The following is a 17531-nucleotide window of genomic DNA, read 5'->3' on the forward strand; positions in this document are numbered from 1 at the left end:
AACACACATCAGTGATGCATAGGTGCACAATTTTAATATAACTAAGCCTATTTTGTGTACATATACACGTTATAATATGTTGGTAGTTTGATACAGTATGTAATGTGTATGCTCAATAGTCTAAAACTCTAAAGGTAAGCAATACAGTAATGCAAATCTGTAGTATGAATGAACGAATAATAAATAAAATTATTGCCAAATTAATGCGTTAAATTAAAAAAAAAAATCATTATAACTTATCCTCATGGCCTCATTCCCCACATACTTAAGTTTGATTAATGCGCACAGAAAGTGTTAAATTTTTTTTTTTGAAATAAGATACTGCTTAACTTGACTCCCGGATTAGTTTGCCACGCCATAACGACCCTTTTATAACAAAAAATAATAATAATAACAATTGCAGGATTACAAATAGATTTGAGTTGAAAATTTTTATTGGGTCGTTGCCATGAAATGACGCGCTTATATAGATATAATATTATTACCAAACGGTGTTGGTGTATATAGCTATATAAAAATCATTTCGCGCGTTTTGAACATTTTCAAATGTATAGATTTTTTTACATTCGATATTTCTGGTGACAACAGAGTTACAAATCAATGTTGTATTATACACAAATGGATTGCGTAAGTGGTTATGTATATTTTTTCTTTTTCGTCGTGTCTTGCTCATGCGTCATTCATCGTTTTAACGCCAATATTATATTATCATTATAATTATTATTATATTTGATAAAACGACGCGTGCGTGAGTGTATGCCACGACGATCTTCTAATTTTAAATCACTTATGATCACATAATTTGGTGGGTCGACCTTCTCACACATCACTTTAGCGTTGCACACGATTAAAACGCTATAGCGGGCGATGGTTTATGATCGTGAAGAAATAAATGGAAATAGGGAATATTTCTCAACGAGTCCTTACATACAATCATAATACAGGTAGGTAATACATCTATAAATCTATTATCTGTGACCTAGCTGTGTGTATCAGTACTCTATATGCTGTAATGCTGTAGATACAGCCATTAGGTACGCAAAACCCCTTGAAATTTATTTTTAATGAGATGCCATGCCTGCGCACGTACACATATACGAATATATATACGTATCTTACCGAATTTTGAAGTTTGAACCATCCAAATATTGACTTTATAGCGCTATAAAAACGTGTAATATTTTATTAATAGTTTTCTGTCCGAAAACTCTTCACGCCGCGGCCAGCCACACGCCCGCGGCACGATCATTTAGGTACCTACGCTGACAAATGCAAAATAACAGATTGCAAGTGAACAACGGTGTAATTTTAAAATATGGTTTATATTATTTTAAATTTGTATGGTACATGGTACATACTACTAATACTTTCATAATAGACCATGACCATCATAGTCAACATTGTTCTTTCTTCTGTATTTTCGTCTCCTATAATACTATTATATGGACTGCAAAAAAACTGAGGGGCGAGAGCATTTTAACGACGGATATTGTTCTCATATATTACATTTTAATAATTGATATTAAATCAAAATATTCATATTATGAGTATTTTATTTAGAGAAAGGCTCGTTATTTATAAATTATAATATTATTATACACATATCATCGTCGATTATTTAAATTTATAAATCCACAAAACTAATAAACATTTAATCCAAGATTCAAATTTTTTTTTTTTTTTTTTAATTGAGCCTCAACAACAAAGGTTATTGACCTTAAACATTATAATTTTTTTACACAAGAATGAATCATTAACAATAATATATGCATAATAATAATAATAGTATGAAAAAAAAGGATTGAGATATATCTAGATTAAATAATTTGATATAGTTTAGTTTCTTTTAAATAATTGATTAATTTTTCAATGTTGATTGGCTGAGGGCTCAGAGCTATTGTCTTCTATGTTGAGCTTAGCTCTGATGTCGGTGAATTAACGGCAGTGGCATTCAAATGTATATGTATACATTATACTGTTATACAACATTCTAACGACCTTCAATTAACCATTAATTATAAAATATTTATTTAAAGTTCAAATTATATTTTCAAATATCTAGGTAATTTGTTTATTTTTAAAATTAATTGAAGTTTTCCATTATAAAATATTTTAACTAGGTGTACGATAAAGTAGTAAAACTGTTGTTAACCTTACGGAAAAATAGGAAAAATAGAAGAATGGTGGCTTTTTATACACTCTACGTATATTTTGTAATGTATATTATTTTTTTTAATTCCACATCATGACATAATTAACTGTGGAAATATGACATTATGACACTCGCATGAATAAATTTAAAATATGTTTTTTTACACCAGTAACACTTACTAACAATTATTAGCAAAATTAGTATATATTTTGAAGAAAAACTATAGTTACCTACTCGTCTATTCTGAATTATAAAAAAAATAAAATATATATTTTAAACCTTGACCAAAAATCCAAAATTATTTTACATACCTATTCAATGAGTGAACGTTCTATATCTATATACACGTCAAAAGCCTACTATAAATAGCGACGAGCCGTAGTAGTTGGTGCCTTAATCCATTACGCTTAAATGATCCGTTTAATGTATAAATGTGTAAAATATTAGTATGGATGTTATATATAGATAGTCAAAATGCGCGGTGGATCAAACACCTAACCATTTAAACAGCTATAGAAGTCCTAATGAAGAGATACTATAAGGACACAAAGTATACCTACATACAATTAATTTAAAAACGTATTCTGCAATAAAGTCAAAAATATGAATTTTCACGACAAAAAATTTCTTCTTTCATTTTAAAAGTGAAAATTATAAAACTTCATATTTTATTAACGCAAATGACACGGCATGTATAATATACAAACACGGTAATTATTATGACGTGATCTATACGATTATAAACACTGTGAAAAGGGGTAGTCATATTTAAAATTTTACTTCCCAAACGACCGTTGACCGTCTCCGAGTATTTCTATACGTCTACTCGACGATTATAGTTTATTATTATTATTATTGCATAGCCTCTGATTACACGGCCGTCTGTTAACGGGATAAATAAAAAGTCCGACAACACAATATATATTTATGCGTGTATAATATCATACATGGACCATTATAAAAGGCTTCGTATAGAACTATAGAAGTCAAACCCGTATAGAGCGGGCAAAGGAAATTTAAAAATGCGCTCTGCAAGAGAAGTGGTGCTGTGGTATAGTGACGTGAGAAAACGTTGCAAGCCACTCGAACATTGTCCACGTCCAATGTATATTATTATATAATATTTTTAGCACCATAACACTGTACATATATCTAATACCTTTATGTATAAAATGTGTCTACTACATGTGTCAGTAATTGATCGCGTGATATGTATACCTATGTATGGCTTTGTGTATATTTAACCGCATGTGTATTATATCTATGTGACTATGTCTACCACCCTATTAATACTAAAACATAGCGGGTGGTTGATGAGCTTTATGAATATTTTAAAAGAGATGTATAATACACCTGCGCATAAGGTCATCGTATAGGTAGATCGCTCGAGCGACAATCTCAGAACCCCAGTTCACCATCGTCTTGTAATATATATCAACATACCGTCACTATAACATATTATATATTATATACTCGACCCACTTTTTGAGCCTTGATGTAAAATGTTTTATGTACGCATAATAAATAATATAATATGATATTTTTTCTTTTAATCCATTAATTTTCCTCCATTTTTCATCCAAACTAAAAACGGATAGCTATTATCAACAGATCATTATTGTCCCTCGTGGCACAATCGTGCGAGAGCGATATGTTAACACAGGCTGCAAATTATATATATATTATATATAATATTATGTACCTACAAACGGTTGGGACTATGTTAATGGCGAAGAGGTAAGGTATCTTAGGGCGCCAAAATCGACATTTTTATAGGCCCTAACTTTTTTCTTTATTTGAATGTTGTATAAATATTAGTTTCGACAGTTAAGTATTAAATAAAGGAACATAAGTGAACAGTATACAATACAAGTTGATTACAAAGGAGAAATAAATTACAACCATTTTATAAAGATAATATTAATGATAAAAACTTTACGAACTTATATATTATAGCATAATAAGAACGAATACCAGTTATAACAGTAGTATTTAATGGTGAGATTAAATAATGAAAATAATGAAATGAAATGCAATACATACGTGGACGTCATGCAATTAAAAGTAATCACGATAGTAATAGATTTAAAATCATTGAGTATTTTATTTATTTAAATCCTCTGATTGGCTATTGTTAAGTAATCGGTTGGTGATGTGGAGTCATCAAATTAAATAAATTAAACTTCTTTTGTTACTAACGGCATTGACTTAAATATTATACAATTAATTTACGGAAGTAGAATTTAGTGAAAAAATTAAAGTTGAAAAATATTAACGAAGAAACTTTAATTATATGTACCTTTAAAACAATTTCGTGGATGTTAAAATTTCTTTAAAATATTAATTTTAAAATGTCCTAATAAAACGGAAAAAGTTCTTTATCTCTATTAAAAATAGTAAATACTTAACAATTATTTTCGGTCATCATTAGCTAATGCAAAATTATCAGTTCTATCAATATTATAAAGTGAAGATAAAGTTGCAAGGAATATAAACTAGATAGCTCTACTTTCATTATTTTCAAAATGTATAGCTAAAAAATTATACCTATTATACATGTATACTTTTTATAACTTATATAGGTAAATCGTTATTATTATTTACTATTAAATATGCTAATAAAAAGCCAATTCCCGAACATGTCAAGCAGTTTTGGCGTGTAGAGAGATTTAAGCGTATATGTATAGACATTCTAAATCTCAGTTTCCTCAGAAATAACATGAAAAACGTCTAGGTGAACTGCAAATGTTCATACTACCATATGATTGACCCCCGGGATGCCAACGCCCAACGGCAGTACATAATATTATTAGAGCACAGAATAGATTGATCTAATAGATTTAATAATAATAAACTCGATTTGTGGTATTTGCACTGCATAACATTTCGGTTAAGTAATTTCTTAAGATATCCAAAACAGTTCAGCGTTCAGCTGTGTGGCCTGTGTGCGAATTTTTACCTATCATTTCTTCGCGACAATAATATTATGTTTACCGTCGTGTAAATCGCAATATACTTCCCATATACCCATACAACCTACGTTCTACAACGCTTATAGGATAAGGTAGGTACTTGTAGTTATACATGATATCTTTCTATACGTAAGTGGTAAGTGCATCGTGCGTCGGCGGATGACGTCACGGCTGACGGACAACAGCTCAAGTGGTTATAGTAATATTGCGAGAAAAAAAATGTCACTAACTTACACGTCATTATAATACATTGCTTTACCCATAGGCGGACATTTGGTTCAATTTTTAGGGGGGCTATAATAATCCAATGTCAGCGCGGCACGTGAGAGACCGTTTCTATCATGAGTAACCTAACCGCCGCCTAGCATACCGATAAGACGTGATAACGCGTCGTCTATGGGATATCCGCGTGACCGCGTGTTCGTAAATTAAATGAATTCGGTCAGTTGTTGGTGGCGGTGGATTTGATTGTTTGATGGCTATATATTCTAAGATTTTTAATGATATTATATTAGCGTCATTTGTTGGTTAAATATTATTTTACGATTTTCAAATAAAACGAAAACATAATAATTAAATCAACGAATAACATTAATAATTAAATTTCGATTTTGAGGGGGCTATTAAAATATTTAGGGGGGCTAAGCCCCCCTAAGCCCCCCCCGATGTCCGCCTATGGCTTTACCTGCCTATCATTAACGCCTCTGTAATTGTCCGCCATCAAAAACTACACCTATATATAGACTAGTAGACTACTTATACACTAAAACATTATACATAGGTTTATGTCGGTAGGTATACTTAATACTTGTATTACATATAGTATTGACAATTGACACTCGCTATATTAGTAACTCATACTTACATATTACTATTACTACCAATCCATGACGATTGCCGCTCGCCGAATTTCCGCGCAGTCGATGGCGATCGATCAGTGACATCGAAATTTGCGTGTTTTCCCAAAAGAAAATACCGACACCGAACATATTGTAGTCGTCGTAACTGCAGTTCAACGCGACTTCAACGAACGAACGAAACCGATCCCAGTTGAGAATTTGAGATATTATGACTTACGGTTACGCGTTAAAAGGAAAACGACGAAATTATTAAACAACAATTATGATACTATTAATTTATTATACTATATATAAAGTATACTAATTATACTTATAGATATTAAATAATATAGAATTGTCAATAGCTGCAGATGATAGGTGGATAATGGATAATACAATAACATGGACTGCAGCATAAACGACTCGCCGAATTAACGCGCCAAATGAGACGACGGGTGGTTTTCTTTTCTAGTCTATATTTTGTTTCCAGGCGACATTCGCGATTGGTCAAAAACCGCGACGGTAATTGCAAGAATTTAATTTCATTATTATTCTTTTTTTTTCCAGGCGTTTGCCGACACCGTCCCGTACGTCCAGACGCCGTCGTGAATCTTGTACATACAACACCATCACCGTACCACGAAATGTAATATTGTTTATTGATAATAAAATAATCGTTTTATCTGTTTTCCCGAGCGTAATTTATTGTGTAACAGTACATGTTTTTCCATATTGCATCCAAAACGCTGCGTGGAGTAGACTTAGGCGAATTGTTTTACTCGGACTTTTTTTTTTTACTTCGAACTGTTTGGTCTTTGGTAGACTACCACCCGGAGCCGGTAGGCGAAAGGCGTCGCTTGAGTTTGGCTACCTTAGCCAGTTGTAGGTGAAGAGCTCTATACTATTGTTACTTTAATTAACAACGTTAAGTTTATCTGTTAGCTGATCCGTCTGCCCGAATGGCAGGGATGCTTGTCCCCCCAACGACCCCAAAAGGGGTACCCCTCTCCCTTCCTCCACAGTTTGGCCATTTTAGCCCCGGGGGGTTTAGAGGTAGAGCCCCCATCTATCGAGTTTGGCGACCGGAGCCGTTAGGTGAAGGGGTCCATTATAATATTATACTTAGGTACCTATGTTACTTTAACTTAGCGGTACAAATAACGATGAAGAAACTGATATTGTTTATTAATATGTTATATAATATATAAAAATATATTATATATAAAAATATGTACCTAGATAAAAAATCAAAATTCGTTATAGACGCTGCATGTGGCAGACGGCAGTAGATACATGTATTGTGCGCAGGCGTATACACGTAAAATCGCAAACTTGGGAAAGCTATATCTTCCAAAATCATAGTTTCCACAAATGTGTTTTTGCACCATCGTTCTTCATTTGTAGAAACTAGAAATACATATGATTTGATAAAAATAAAATCAAAAAAAACATGCTGAGTAGCTAAAGTGAATTTGTTTCATATAACGATATAACCATACAGCAACAGCAACGTAAGATATTGTGCAAAATTAATTTAAAAAATAAACGAAACTTTTTTTATACAATATTTTATGCTTATATTTTAAAAGTAATCTATGTTTGCTAAATTGGTGCGATACAGATATATTATAATGCTCTGGAAAACAAATTTACAATTTTAGGGGAGGGAAAGTGCCCTGTCTTGTCTCTCCTGGGGACGCCAGCTATGAGGATGTTTATGCGCTAAAAATACATAAATATGCGTGAAAAATTTAAAAAATATGCATTAAAAAACTAATGAAATGTGAACATAAAAAAATGTCATAAATATAGAGACAAATTAAATTACTAATAGAATATAATCCAAACTTTTTATATTGTAAAGTACCTAAGTTATTTACTTAGGTATAACTGAAAAGCAAGAAGAACGAAAATTTTTGAGTGATTTTATTAAATTCAAAGCATGACAAAACATGAATTATGAAACGCACAGTATACTCTGCATCACTCATATACTATAGACGAGGCAATCAACTATAAATTATTAAACGTTCTGCTAAAATATTTGATAAAATTGTAATGATATCATGTTATATGATTGTCACAAACGACGAGGGTTATAGAAAAATTCTATATAAGTAGGTACCTTTACTCCGTATAATTAACCACATATTACATATAACCATATTGAATTCTCAAAAATAAATACCTAAGTGATAATTTGTTTGTATAATATAATCATCAATGAGTTTTGGTTAGGTCCAATTACGGTATTTTTTAGAATTTCGCATTGAAAACCGTGCGCTTAAAACAGAAATAAACACAAATGATGCACTTGTAAATAAAAAATCATAAAATATGCAAATATAAGCAGAATACGATTTTGATATTTTGAATATAGATACCATAAAACATATTTCTATATAAGTTATAGGTACATCCTAACCTAATTATTAAGTTTCCGATAACATAGGCACATAGATAATAATGATAATATACCTACATATTTACTACATTTTAGCCAAATCGAAAATGGATACTTTTAGTATCTACCCCCTAATAATTGGGAGAATTTAAGTTCCTACAAAGAAAAAATAGGTACATAACATGTAAGTTCCTAGACTTTGTATATTATTATATATGAATATAATATATAAGTTATAAGTTATCAATCTAACATCAGTTATATTATATGATATTGGCATAAATTTTAATATAATAATAATAATAATAATACAAATAATTCATAATTGTAAAAAATATAAAAGTAGGTACTGCATTCTTTATAATAATAAAATTTTTAAGTTTTCAATATTAGTTAGTATTTTCTAGATGTGATTTAAATTCCCAAGTATTTCTTGGAACTATTTATAGGCATTTGAAATTGTCGACTATTTTAGTTGCTTTTTAAATTTTGAGCAAATATTTATTATCTCATTCAAAAAAAAAACTTATGTATTGACTTAATTAATGTGATATAATATAATAAAAATAAATTATTAAATAATATACCTAAGCTATGTACCAATTTATATTTTGGTGACCAACAATGATGAGGTACCTACACCATACAATCTAAGACCAAGTATTTTTGATCATAAATACTATCATATTAATATTATTTATAAATTTTAATCAAACCAATTTAAACATTTTTCAAAAGAACAAAAATAAAAAGTATTAGACTGTTTTTTTAAAAATGAATTATTTGACATGATTTGAACAACTTTTTCATTGTGAATCAACACTTTTAAATTTTGTTTTTAGACATTCAATCATTTAATTTTAAATATAAATTTCTTTGAATCAATATTACACCTGATTTTAAATATTAATATAAAACTGTACGCCGTATAAATTTTTCTAAATACTCTATCTTTATTTCAAAATACAATTTAGGCACAATAAAAAGACAAATTAAATAATTATTTGGCTAGGACTTGTTGAAACATTATACATCTAAGTATATACAATATTAAATGACAGTTAATACTAAAATATTTAGTATAAATTCAATAACTAAAATAGTATATATGAATTTAACGTCAGGACATTTGTAATAAATATATTATTATCTATTATATCATATTAAATTTCAACAAAAACAAACTATTTAGTATCACATAAATTATTATTAATGATCTAAATTTTTATACTTTGATATCATATTGAACTATATAAAAGAGAAACAAACTGAAATTAAAATACAGATTTAAGTTAGATCCCATCATTAAATTATACATTTGTAGACTGTACCAGGTATTCAAATACTTTTAAATTTAAAAAAATTAATTTTATAGCAATAAAAAGTTAAATTCTGTTATATATTAAAATAGAATAAAGTAATTGAGATATTATTTTATATAAATTAATGAAAGTAAACAAATTAGGAGCAAAATCAACTATTCTAAACATTTCAACTTAATATAACACAATTGCAATAAAAATTTTATTGTTTCTCTTCTAATTGAAAAATACAATAAAATGAATAACAGATGATTCAAAAATATTAAGACATAGACTAATACTTGAGAAATATATGTATTGTATATATTCTACATAATATAACAACTTTACTTAACATGGGTCCTGAAATCATTTAAAACTGAATTATATTAAAAAGAATTTAAATATTTCAAATTTTAATTATTATTTAATATTTAAAAAAAAGTATATTAAATTTAAAAAAACATTGTATCTAAATAATAAATTCTTTCTATAGATTATATAAGTAAATAAATGAACTATAAAACATGATAAAATAAATATAGTACACATTCCAAAAGTTAATATTGCTAAAATATTTATGCAAATTTCATCAATGAATAGCGTAAATAAGAGAACTCATTGTAATAATATATTAATATATTGTAATGATAAAAGGTTACATCATAAACATCTATAATTCTTTTAAATATTGAGGCTATTTATGTATACACATTTCAAAGCTCGATAAGTAGGTACTAAAAAAACAATAGTTCAGACAATAATAAAAACTTTCTTAGTAAAAGCTGGAAGTAAAATTAGAATAAATTAAATTGAATTTAATCTGTTAATTTTTTAATAATTCAATTAACAGAAATTATTCTATCATCTATAATAATAATATAATGGTTAAAAATGTGATAAAATTCAATAAATAAGTTTATATAAATGCGGAATGTCCGTTAAAAGAAATAATATTATGTCTAGAACATACATATGTATATTTTAAACTGTTTTAAGTCTATAATAATTAAAATATAATTTTAACAATAATGATGAAAGTTATTAAAATAACTTAAAACCAAATAAAATTTTTAATTATTAATTTCAATAAATAACAAACAATAAAATAGATATAATGGTGATAATAAGACTGAATTAGTTGCATTAAAAAGCTAGTTTAAAAATACTTAGGAAATTATTTTTAAACGATGAAAATACTGACAAGTTCTTACAAACCTATAAGTACTAGATTTTTTTATTAGTATTTTAACTCTATGATAAAATTTAAAAATCACGATTTAAAAGGCTACATTAGTAATACTTTGGAAAAACATAACAGTGTGATGCGTGGAAGATTTGGACAGATTTATTGACTTAAGGCAGACAAGTTGTTGAGGAAGTCTTCTGGAGTTAGAACATGTGATGAGCCTTCAAACAAATAATAAAGTTTAGAAGAGCACAAGTAATATAAGATTATAAGACAATAATTATGTCATAGAAATCTTACCTATTATAACCTCCCAATTTTTGAAGTTATTAGTGACTTCATATGCACACCTGATCTCAGAAAAACTTACTCCTCCAATCACAAACACTATCACTCTGGGCACGTTCTTTATTAACTGTTGACCTTTATCTTTATGCCAGTGTCCATATCGTGCACTAGAAAAATAACCGATGTTTAACAGTGAGAAGTAATGGAAGTTTGGTTACAAAACAATTTCTTGAATATACAATGAAATATCACAGTGATACTTGTTAATTCAAAAAGATGATAACTTTTTTGAAAACTCCAAATTACTATTAACTATTAGGACTATCATAATGTAAACTAAAATAAAAAACTTATTGCAAATTATATTGAAATGATTTTGAATTACAAAAAAACATACATTTAATAGCAGGGGACATAGGCATAATTTGTAACCAATTTAATTAACTTCAACAAATATACCAAATATTAAATACATACCTAGTTGGCGCATGATATCCAGATGAAGCAGCTCTACCAGCTAGAAAAGGAAAATGTTTAGCATCCAATTTGTCTTCAATGCAGTCTTCCATTAAATCTTTGATCACGGGTGTCCAACGAGACATTTGGTATGTCTGTTCAGTAATGCGCTCCTTACGAGGTATTTGGTACTGCTTCTTTCTGTTGCCCTAAAGTACAAATGTTTTAATTAATAATATCATAGAGTAAAATTAGTAAATACTAAGCAATAATACTTACATCCACAATAGTATTTATACCAAGTAAGTTCAAATTTACAATAGCTTGTTTATCAGCTGGTGATAATTGAGCATGTTGTACCAGTTTGTTAAGATTCTCTTCAGATATTCCATTTTTAGACAAAACATACAATATAATAATCCTCATCTTATCATTGCTTGATGTATTCTGATCCAATAATATTGGTACAATACATCTCATATGATCTTTGATCTTTTCACCTTCCGCATCTGTACCCATAGCTAGATCTTGTTCCACTTTACAAAGTCTGTCCACATTACCTTGATAGCATTTCATACAATCTTCAGCCAAATGCAAATGAGTTGAATACTTGCTTAATTCTTTTTGGTATTGAGGCATTTTCTTAATCATTGTCGACAGATCACGCATAGAAGATTTACTCTCACCAACAGCTGACATACGCTTAGAGTCTATGAATTTTTTTAAATTTTTTGTCACGTTCCTAAAACAAAATTTATTAGGATTAATAAAAACCAATAGTTAGCAAGTGAACAAGTTAAATTTGTAAGCTTACGTAGATACAACAGCAATATGTTGATGTCTTAACTCAACCCAAAGTTCATCATTTTCATCCAACAATACTTCTTTAAGAGCTGCTCCTGCAGTGGCTTCATATCTTTAAAAACAAGATGAATTAAAAATATAAAATATGATTAAATTATTTTAACAGTGCAATAATTATCTTACTTATAAACATCATTTTCTATAGGCAGAAGATCATAAGCCATAGCTTGGAATGTGAGTTCATGTAAAACAGGAGATACACAATCAAATCCTCTGTCAAGTATAATTAACTGTGAACGAGCTTTCTCAGGACCTTCGCCCATGGTTGGTTCATCAGCTTTGTAAGCATCTAACTTTTGTTGAACAATCTGTGCTAGTTCAGCATTACGTTCAAAGTCACTTCTATATCGTACTGATGGATATTCTCCTAATGTAGCACAAACAGTAGCAATCTGTTCTGCAATGCGTTCCATGTTAGGTACACGACTACTCACTAGTAATGGATTATAATAACATTGAAACGTTTCACGAGAGTCTAAGGAAAACACCTAAAGATGTATACAGAAAAACAACATTAACTATTATTCCAAATTAGTAATATACAGAGTTATAATACACAAAAAAAAAAAAAACCAAGCAAAATTATTACTTAAATGTTAAGCAAACACACACCTGACGCTCATAAGGTAGAAAAGCGATGTTAATCTCTCTCAGTGTTTTAATTTTTTTGGCAGCAATCGATTTGCATAGTTCATTAAACAGTTCTTCTTGACACACTTTTGTCAAATTAAGCAATAAAACAATACCAGATTAGTATGTTAAGCAAAACAAAATGTTTATTAATGGCAAATAAAGATTAGATTTTAGTGTTCCCGTATTTGCACAAGTCATTCAACATATTTTAGTTCACAGCCAACAATTATTCAATATTCATACATACATTTCACCATAAATAAACATTATTTTAATTTAATATACCAAAACCATAAATATAAAAGAAGTTAAGATAGGCCAATATCTTCGCAAAAGAATACAAATTAATACATCCAATAAATAAAAATATTTACAACAAAATTATTATAATATATGTATAAAAATTATTTTTGTTAATATCAAGTGTATTATTGAGTAATAACCGAAGATTAACTTCCACCATTAGTTTAGCAGTTAACAGTCTTCAGAAATGTTACCTGTTGTTCATAAGCTATGAAAGCTATGTTAACTTCCACTAAAGTTTTAATGAATTTTGCGGCTGGGGACAAACTTAACTTGTTGAATAACTCATCGGGACATGCTATAATTACAATATTGAAGAAAAATATAATGATTAAGATCAAATGTTAACTATAAAATCTTATAAAATTGTTTTGAAATTTTGTATGACTATAATATATATATATAAAGATAAAAATTAACTTCATAAAAAAATTTTAATGGTTCAATAAAAATATCATAAAAAATATTACCTTCAGTGAAGTAAACATGAGCAGCTTTATACATAGATTTTCCTGGGCTGGAGAAATCTCTAATGAGAGCAGCGACTGACTTTTCACTTGGAGTAATCAAGTAAACAGCTTCCAAAGTAGCCAAAGGCTCTCGTTTTTTTTGCAAATCTTCAACAACTGTAAAACAATAGTAAATAATGTTATACAAATAGATTATACATGTTTGGGATAGGAGTTTGTATTGTTATGAATAAAAAATCAATACTTACTAGTGATTCCTTCAGCAGATATTTCATGCATCTTACAACAAGCGGATATCATTCTCATTGCCAGTTGGTCAACCACCATTACACGCCATTCGATTCCTTTGTCAGCCCCCTTTTTTACGCCCTTCTGTTTAATGACCTCATTCATAATCTCTGTGAAACGAATTTATTATTTAATTAGTATTCGTATCAAATAAAACTAAAGGCCATATACAAATATGTAATATAATGCGTAATTAAAAATAAAGACTTACTTTGTCCGACAACAGCTTTCAATGCCATGTTTGATTCGTTACGAATCTATCAAATTATAAACAAACAGCCTTAACGTACAGTCAAAAAAAAACAATAATCTATAAGTCACTGAGAACTTAATAACATTACGTCATTAGAATTTAGAAGAGCCGAAAGGATTCAAAAAACTTGGTCGGAGATAAGAGTAGAAAAATGGTGGAAAATCAATTGGAAAATTGGTCTGAGATCAGTGTAACCAACACAATAACGAGAAAATTACCTAACAAAATGTTTTTCCTCATTCACAAAATAATCATAATTTATTGAAACTCGGAGCACAATACGAATGCAATAATTATTCACAATATAACAATTAAAACGCAATGTTTAAATGATATCATTATTATTATTTTTATTAGTAACCTAATAATTAGATTTTTAACTGATAATATATATATATATATATATTTCAGGCGAATTAAAATGATGGAAACGGTTGGATGTTGCTTATGAATTAATTAATAAAATTATGATACTTAAAAAAAATATTTATGTAGGTACTTACTAATTTACTATTATTAGTTTGAAATGTTTGATAAAAATGACTAACAAGATCACGTAAAATATATTCTACAGGTTACAACACTATTTTTATATCAGTGTCACCTATTAAGTGTTATGAAATTTATGTTTCCGTTAACCACCAATCTACTCAATTATTTACAGACTTAAAAATAACTAACATTAGATTAGGTACATGATGATTAATTACAAAAATATTTGTTCAGATTATAAAAGTTAAATTTTAATAAAATTAATTTCAAGCTCGATTTATATAACTAATAATTATATTTAATAATAACACAATTGTAAGTATTATTTATTTATACAAATTTCTACTTATATCCATAATAATACATTTATTATTTGAATCTCAAGTTTAAAAAAATTTAAATATTATTGTTTTAAATACTTAAAACTGAATAGTTCAATCCAAATATATTATATAAATAATATTATATATATATATATATATATATATATAAATATTAATTGTAATTTGTATTTCATAAATGTAAAATAAAATTATATTTCAACAAAGAGTAAAAATTATGTAAGTTATTTATGTTACAAATATAATAACAGTATAAATTGACAATAAATCAATACTTTTTTTTCTTCTTTGCAAAAGGTTTGCCTTCAGATGAATCATCATGTTTTTCGAGTTGTTTAAAGTTTTTCAGATCATCCAAGAATAATACCTAAAAATTAAAGTTTTTAATGTTATAAAACAGTAGAAAATATTTTATGATTTATAATGACATTGGTATAACATTATAACAATATTGTTTGCAATAATTAAAAACAAATTTTAGATAAATCATGAGAAACACGAAATACATAGATATCTGTCCATTATAGACTTTAGAAATTAGAAAATGTTATATTGCAGAACCATGTTTAATATTACCACTTACCAATAGACAGTAGTTGCCTAAAACAAAAAAATATAAAAATCTTACTGTATGTGCCCATCCAGCATTCTTTTTGAATATCTTCCTAAAACAATCTCCTATTTCATTATAAACTGGTTGAGTAACTGTTTTGTATTTTTTCAAATGAGGTAAATAATTATCTCGAGCAATTTGAAATACATGTGTATCTACGGGGACAGCATCTAAGTGTTCGAGTGACATTAAACAAATACAATCTGCAACCTATAAAATTAATATATTGTTTAAATAGATGTTGAATATATATATATAAATTTATATATATATTTAGGGTGAAAAACAAGGTAATTTAAGCATGAAAAATTATATTTTTCACGGACTACTGTTAATGGTTATAATATTTGAATACAAATAATTATTAATTAAGTCTTAATTGTAAGCCATTAAAATCCCAATTTGGTGAATGATGTGGGTTATATAATTTTGCCCTTCAGTCATGAATCATAAAATATAACTAAGTTTTACCTTTGGACCAACTCCTGGTAACAGCATCAATTCTTTTTTAGCACTATCATAATTCATATTTTTTAGCTTATCAATCCATTTAATACTACCAAGTTCAAACATTTTTTCAGCAGTTTGTCGTATGAATTTAGCTCTATATCCAAATTTTGCAACTTTCAAATCTTCTTCAACTTGTGGACCAATTAATGTTTCAATATTAGGAAAAGCATAATAAGTTGTTCCATCTATTTTTTTACCATATAAAGTACACATTTTTTCAACCATAGATGAGATTCTATAATGATATTGTTTAAATTATTAAAGACAAAATATGTAAGGAATTAAATTACCTTGTGATATTATTATTTGATGAACAAATGAATGATAATATGTTTTCAACTGGTTCTTGTTTCAACATTCGAATTCCTTTAAACCGTTCTGCTGATTTTTTAAAAATTGGATCACATAAACTCCATTCTTTATAGTATTCATCTAAAGGTTCATCCATCCTTAGATAATTACTTAACATTTTTTCATCCAAATCTGTTGCTGGAACTCGTTTATAAGCTATGTGATCATCATTTTGTTTTAGTATCCAAAAACCACCAGCAAATACTCCTGAGTATTCGTCCAGATTAGTTTCTTTCCATCTAACAATTGTAGAAAAAAATTGAAGAAATGTAAGCAACTTAAATTTATTAAATTTCAATCACTGAAATAGGTTTTTAACCAAATTGAATAATAAATAGTGAAAACACCAACATTTACCTGAAACTTTGTCCACCAAGTAGAACACATTTCAAATTCACTTGATCTCTTGAACACAAAATCTTTTTCATTTTTTATTTTAATGACGACCAATAATCGGTATGGGTAGTGGTCACTGCTTGATTTTCTGGTAGAAAAATAATTATTACTAATGGGAGCACAATAAAGTTTTCATCAGTATCCTAAACTTAAAACTATATCATAGAAACTGATACTAATTTAGTTAATATACCTCTTAAATGGCATGTACTATAGTACTCACTACTCACTGTTTACTATCCTCGTGTGTTTATGTGATACGATATTAAATATTAAATAATAAATATTCACTTTATTTTTTAAAATTATATGAAATAGATATCAAAAATAAAATATAAATATTACGGTAGATAAAATAAATGATAAAAGATTTTACGCGGGCTTTCATTTTTAAACGTTCCCCAGATTACAGATAA

At 28.2% G+C, this 17531-nt stretch overlaps 3 protein-coding genes across 9 annotated transcripts in view; 1 reads left to right on the plus strand and 2 right to left on the minus strand.

Annotated features, from left to right (window-relative positions):
* LOC107162795 (uncharacterized) overlaps positions 1 to 6651 on the plus strand; it is a 36428-nt gene extending 29777 nt beyond the window's left edge. For all 3 annotated transcript variants that reach the window (XM_089225475.1, XM_015509835.2, XM_089225476.1), the window contains one exon: positions 6531 to 6651. The gene's annotated coding sequence lies outside the window, so the exon portion shown is untranslated. The remainder of the gene's footprint in view (positions 1 to 6530) is intronic.
* A 4224-nt stretch (positions 6652 to 10875) lies between these two features.
* Positions 10876 to 14559, minus strand: LOC107162793 (protein ROP-like). 2 transcript variants are annotated; one of them, XM_015509828.2, is made up of 10 exons: positions 14371 to 14559; positions 14120 to 14269; positions 13872 to 14027; positions 13078 to 13181; positions 12589 to 12953; positions 12416 to 12517; positions 11881 to 12343; positions 11623 to 11810; positions 11158 to 11312; positions 10876 to 11078 (listed from the first exon to the last, which is right to left on the minus strand). In XM_015509828.2, exons 1-10 carry the CDS (start codon positions 14396 to 14398, stop codon positions 11017 to 11019), a joined length of 1773 nt encoding a protein of 590 aa, XP_015365314.1. In that variant the 5' UTR covers positions 14399 to 14559; the 3' UTR covers positions 10876 to 11016. The 2 variants fall into 2 exon arrangements, with proteins under 2 accessions (XP_015365314.1, XP_015365313.1); XM_015509827.2 differs by lacking the exon at positions 13078 to 13181 and adding an exon at positions 13596 to 13699.
* A 570-nt stretch (positions 14560 to 15129) lies between these two features.
* Positions 15130 to 17476, minus strand: Ogg1 (8-oxoguanine DNA glycosylase). 4 transcript variants are annotated; one of them, XM_089227357.1, is made up of 6 exons: positions 17346 to 17476; positions 17077 to 17203; positions 16659 to 16958; positions 16330 to 16603; positions 15874 to 16068; positions 15130 to 15612 (listed from the first exon to the last, which is right to left on the minus strand). In XM_089227357.1, the coding sequence occupies exons 2-6, from the start codon at positions 17145 to 17147 to the stop codon at positions 15514 to 15516; spliced, it is 939 nt and encodes a 312-aa protein (XP_089083483.1). In that variant the 5' UTR covers positions 17148 to 17203; positions 17346 to 17476; the 3' UTR covers positions 15130 to 15513. The 4 variants fall into 4 exon arrangements, with proteins under 4 accessions (XP_089083483.1, XP_015365338.1, XP_015365339.1 ...); XM_015509852.2 differs by having other exon boundaries at positions 17309 to 17466; XM_015509853.2 differs by having other exon boundaries at positions 17077 to 17224; positions 17309 to 17445.
* Positions 17477 to 17531: the final 55 nt, after the last annotated feature.

Source organism: Diuraphis noxia, unplaced genomic scaffold (assembly GCF_037042655.1).
Source record: "Diuraphis noxia isolate RWA-SAM2 unplaced genomic scaffold, SU_Dnox_SAM2 contig0004, whole genome shotgun sequence".
Classification (NCBI taxonomy): domain Eukaryota; kingdom Metazoa; phylum Arthropoda; class Insecta; order Hemiptera; family Aphididae; genus Diuraphis; species Diuraphis noxia.

Excerpts from the sequence above, each read along its gene's own strand:
- LOC107162793 (XM_015509828.2), bottom strand. The coding sequence starts at position 14,398 with ATGGCATTGAAAGCTGTTGTCGGACAAA. Across the intron at positions 13,182-13,871 it reads TCATGTTTACTTCACTGAAG|TGTGTCAAGAAGAACTGTTT; the intron begins GTAATATTTTTT and ends ATTTGACAAAAG. Across the intron at positions 11,079-11,157 it reads AAATTGGGAGGTTATAATAG|GCTCATCACATGTTCTAACT; the intron begins GTAAGATTTCTA and ends ATTTGTTTGAAG.
- Ogg1 (XM_089227357.1), bottom strand. The coding sequence starts at position 17,147 with ATGAAAAAGATTTTGTGTTCAAGAGATCAAGTGAATTTGAAATGTGTT. Across the intron at positions 16,604-16,658 it reads TCAAATAATAATATCACAAG|AATCTCATCTATGGTTGAAA; the intron begins GTAATTTAATTC and ends ATATCATTATAG. Across the intron at positions 15,613-15,873 it reads ATGCTGGATGGGCACATACA|GTATTATTCTTGGATGATCT; the intron begins GTAAGATTTTTA and ends TTTAATTTTTAG.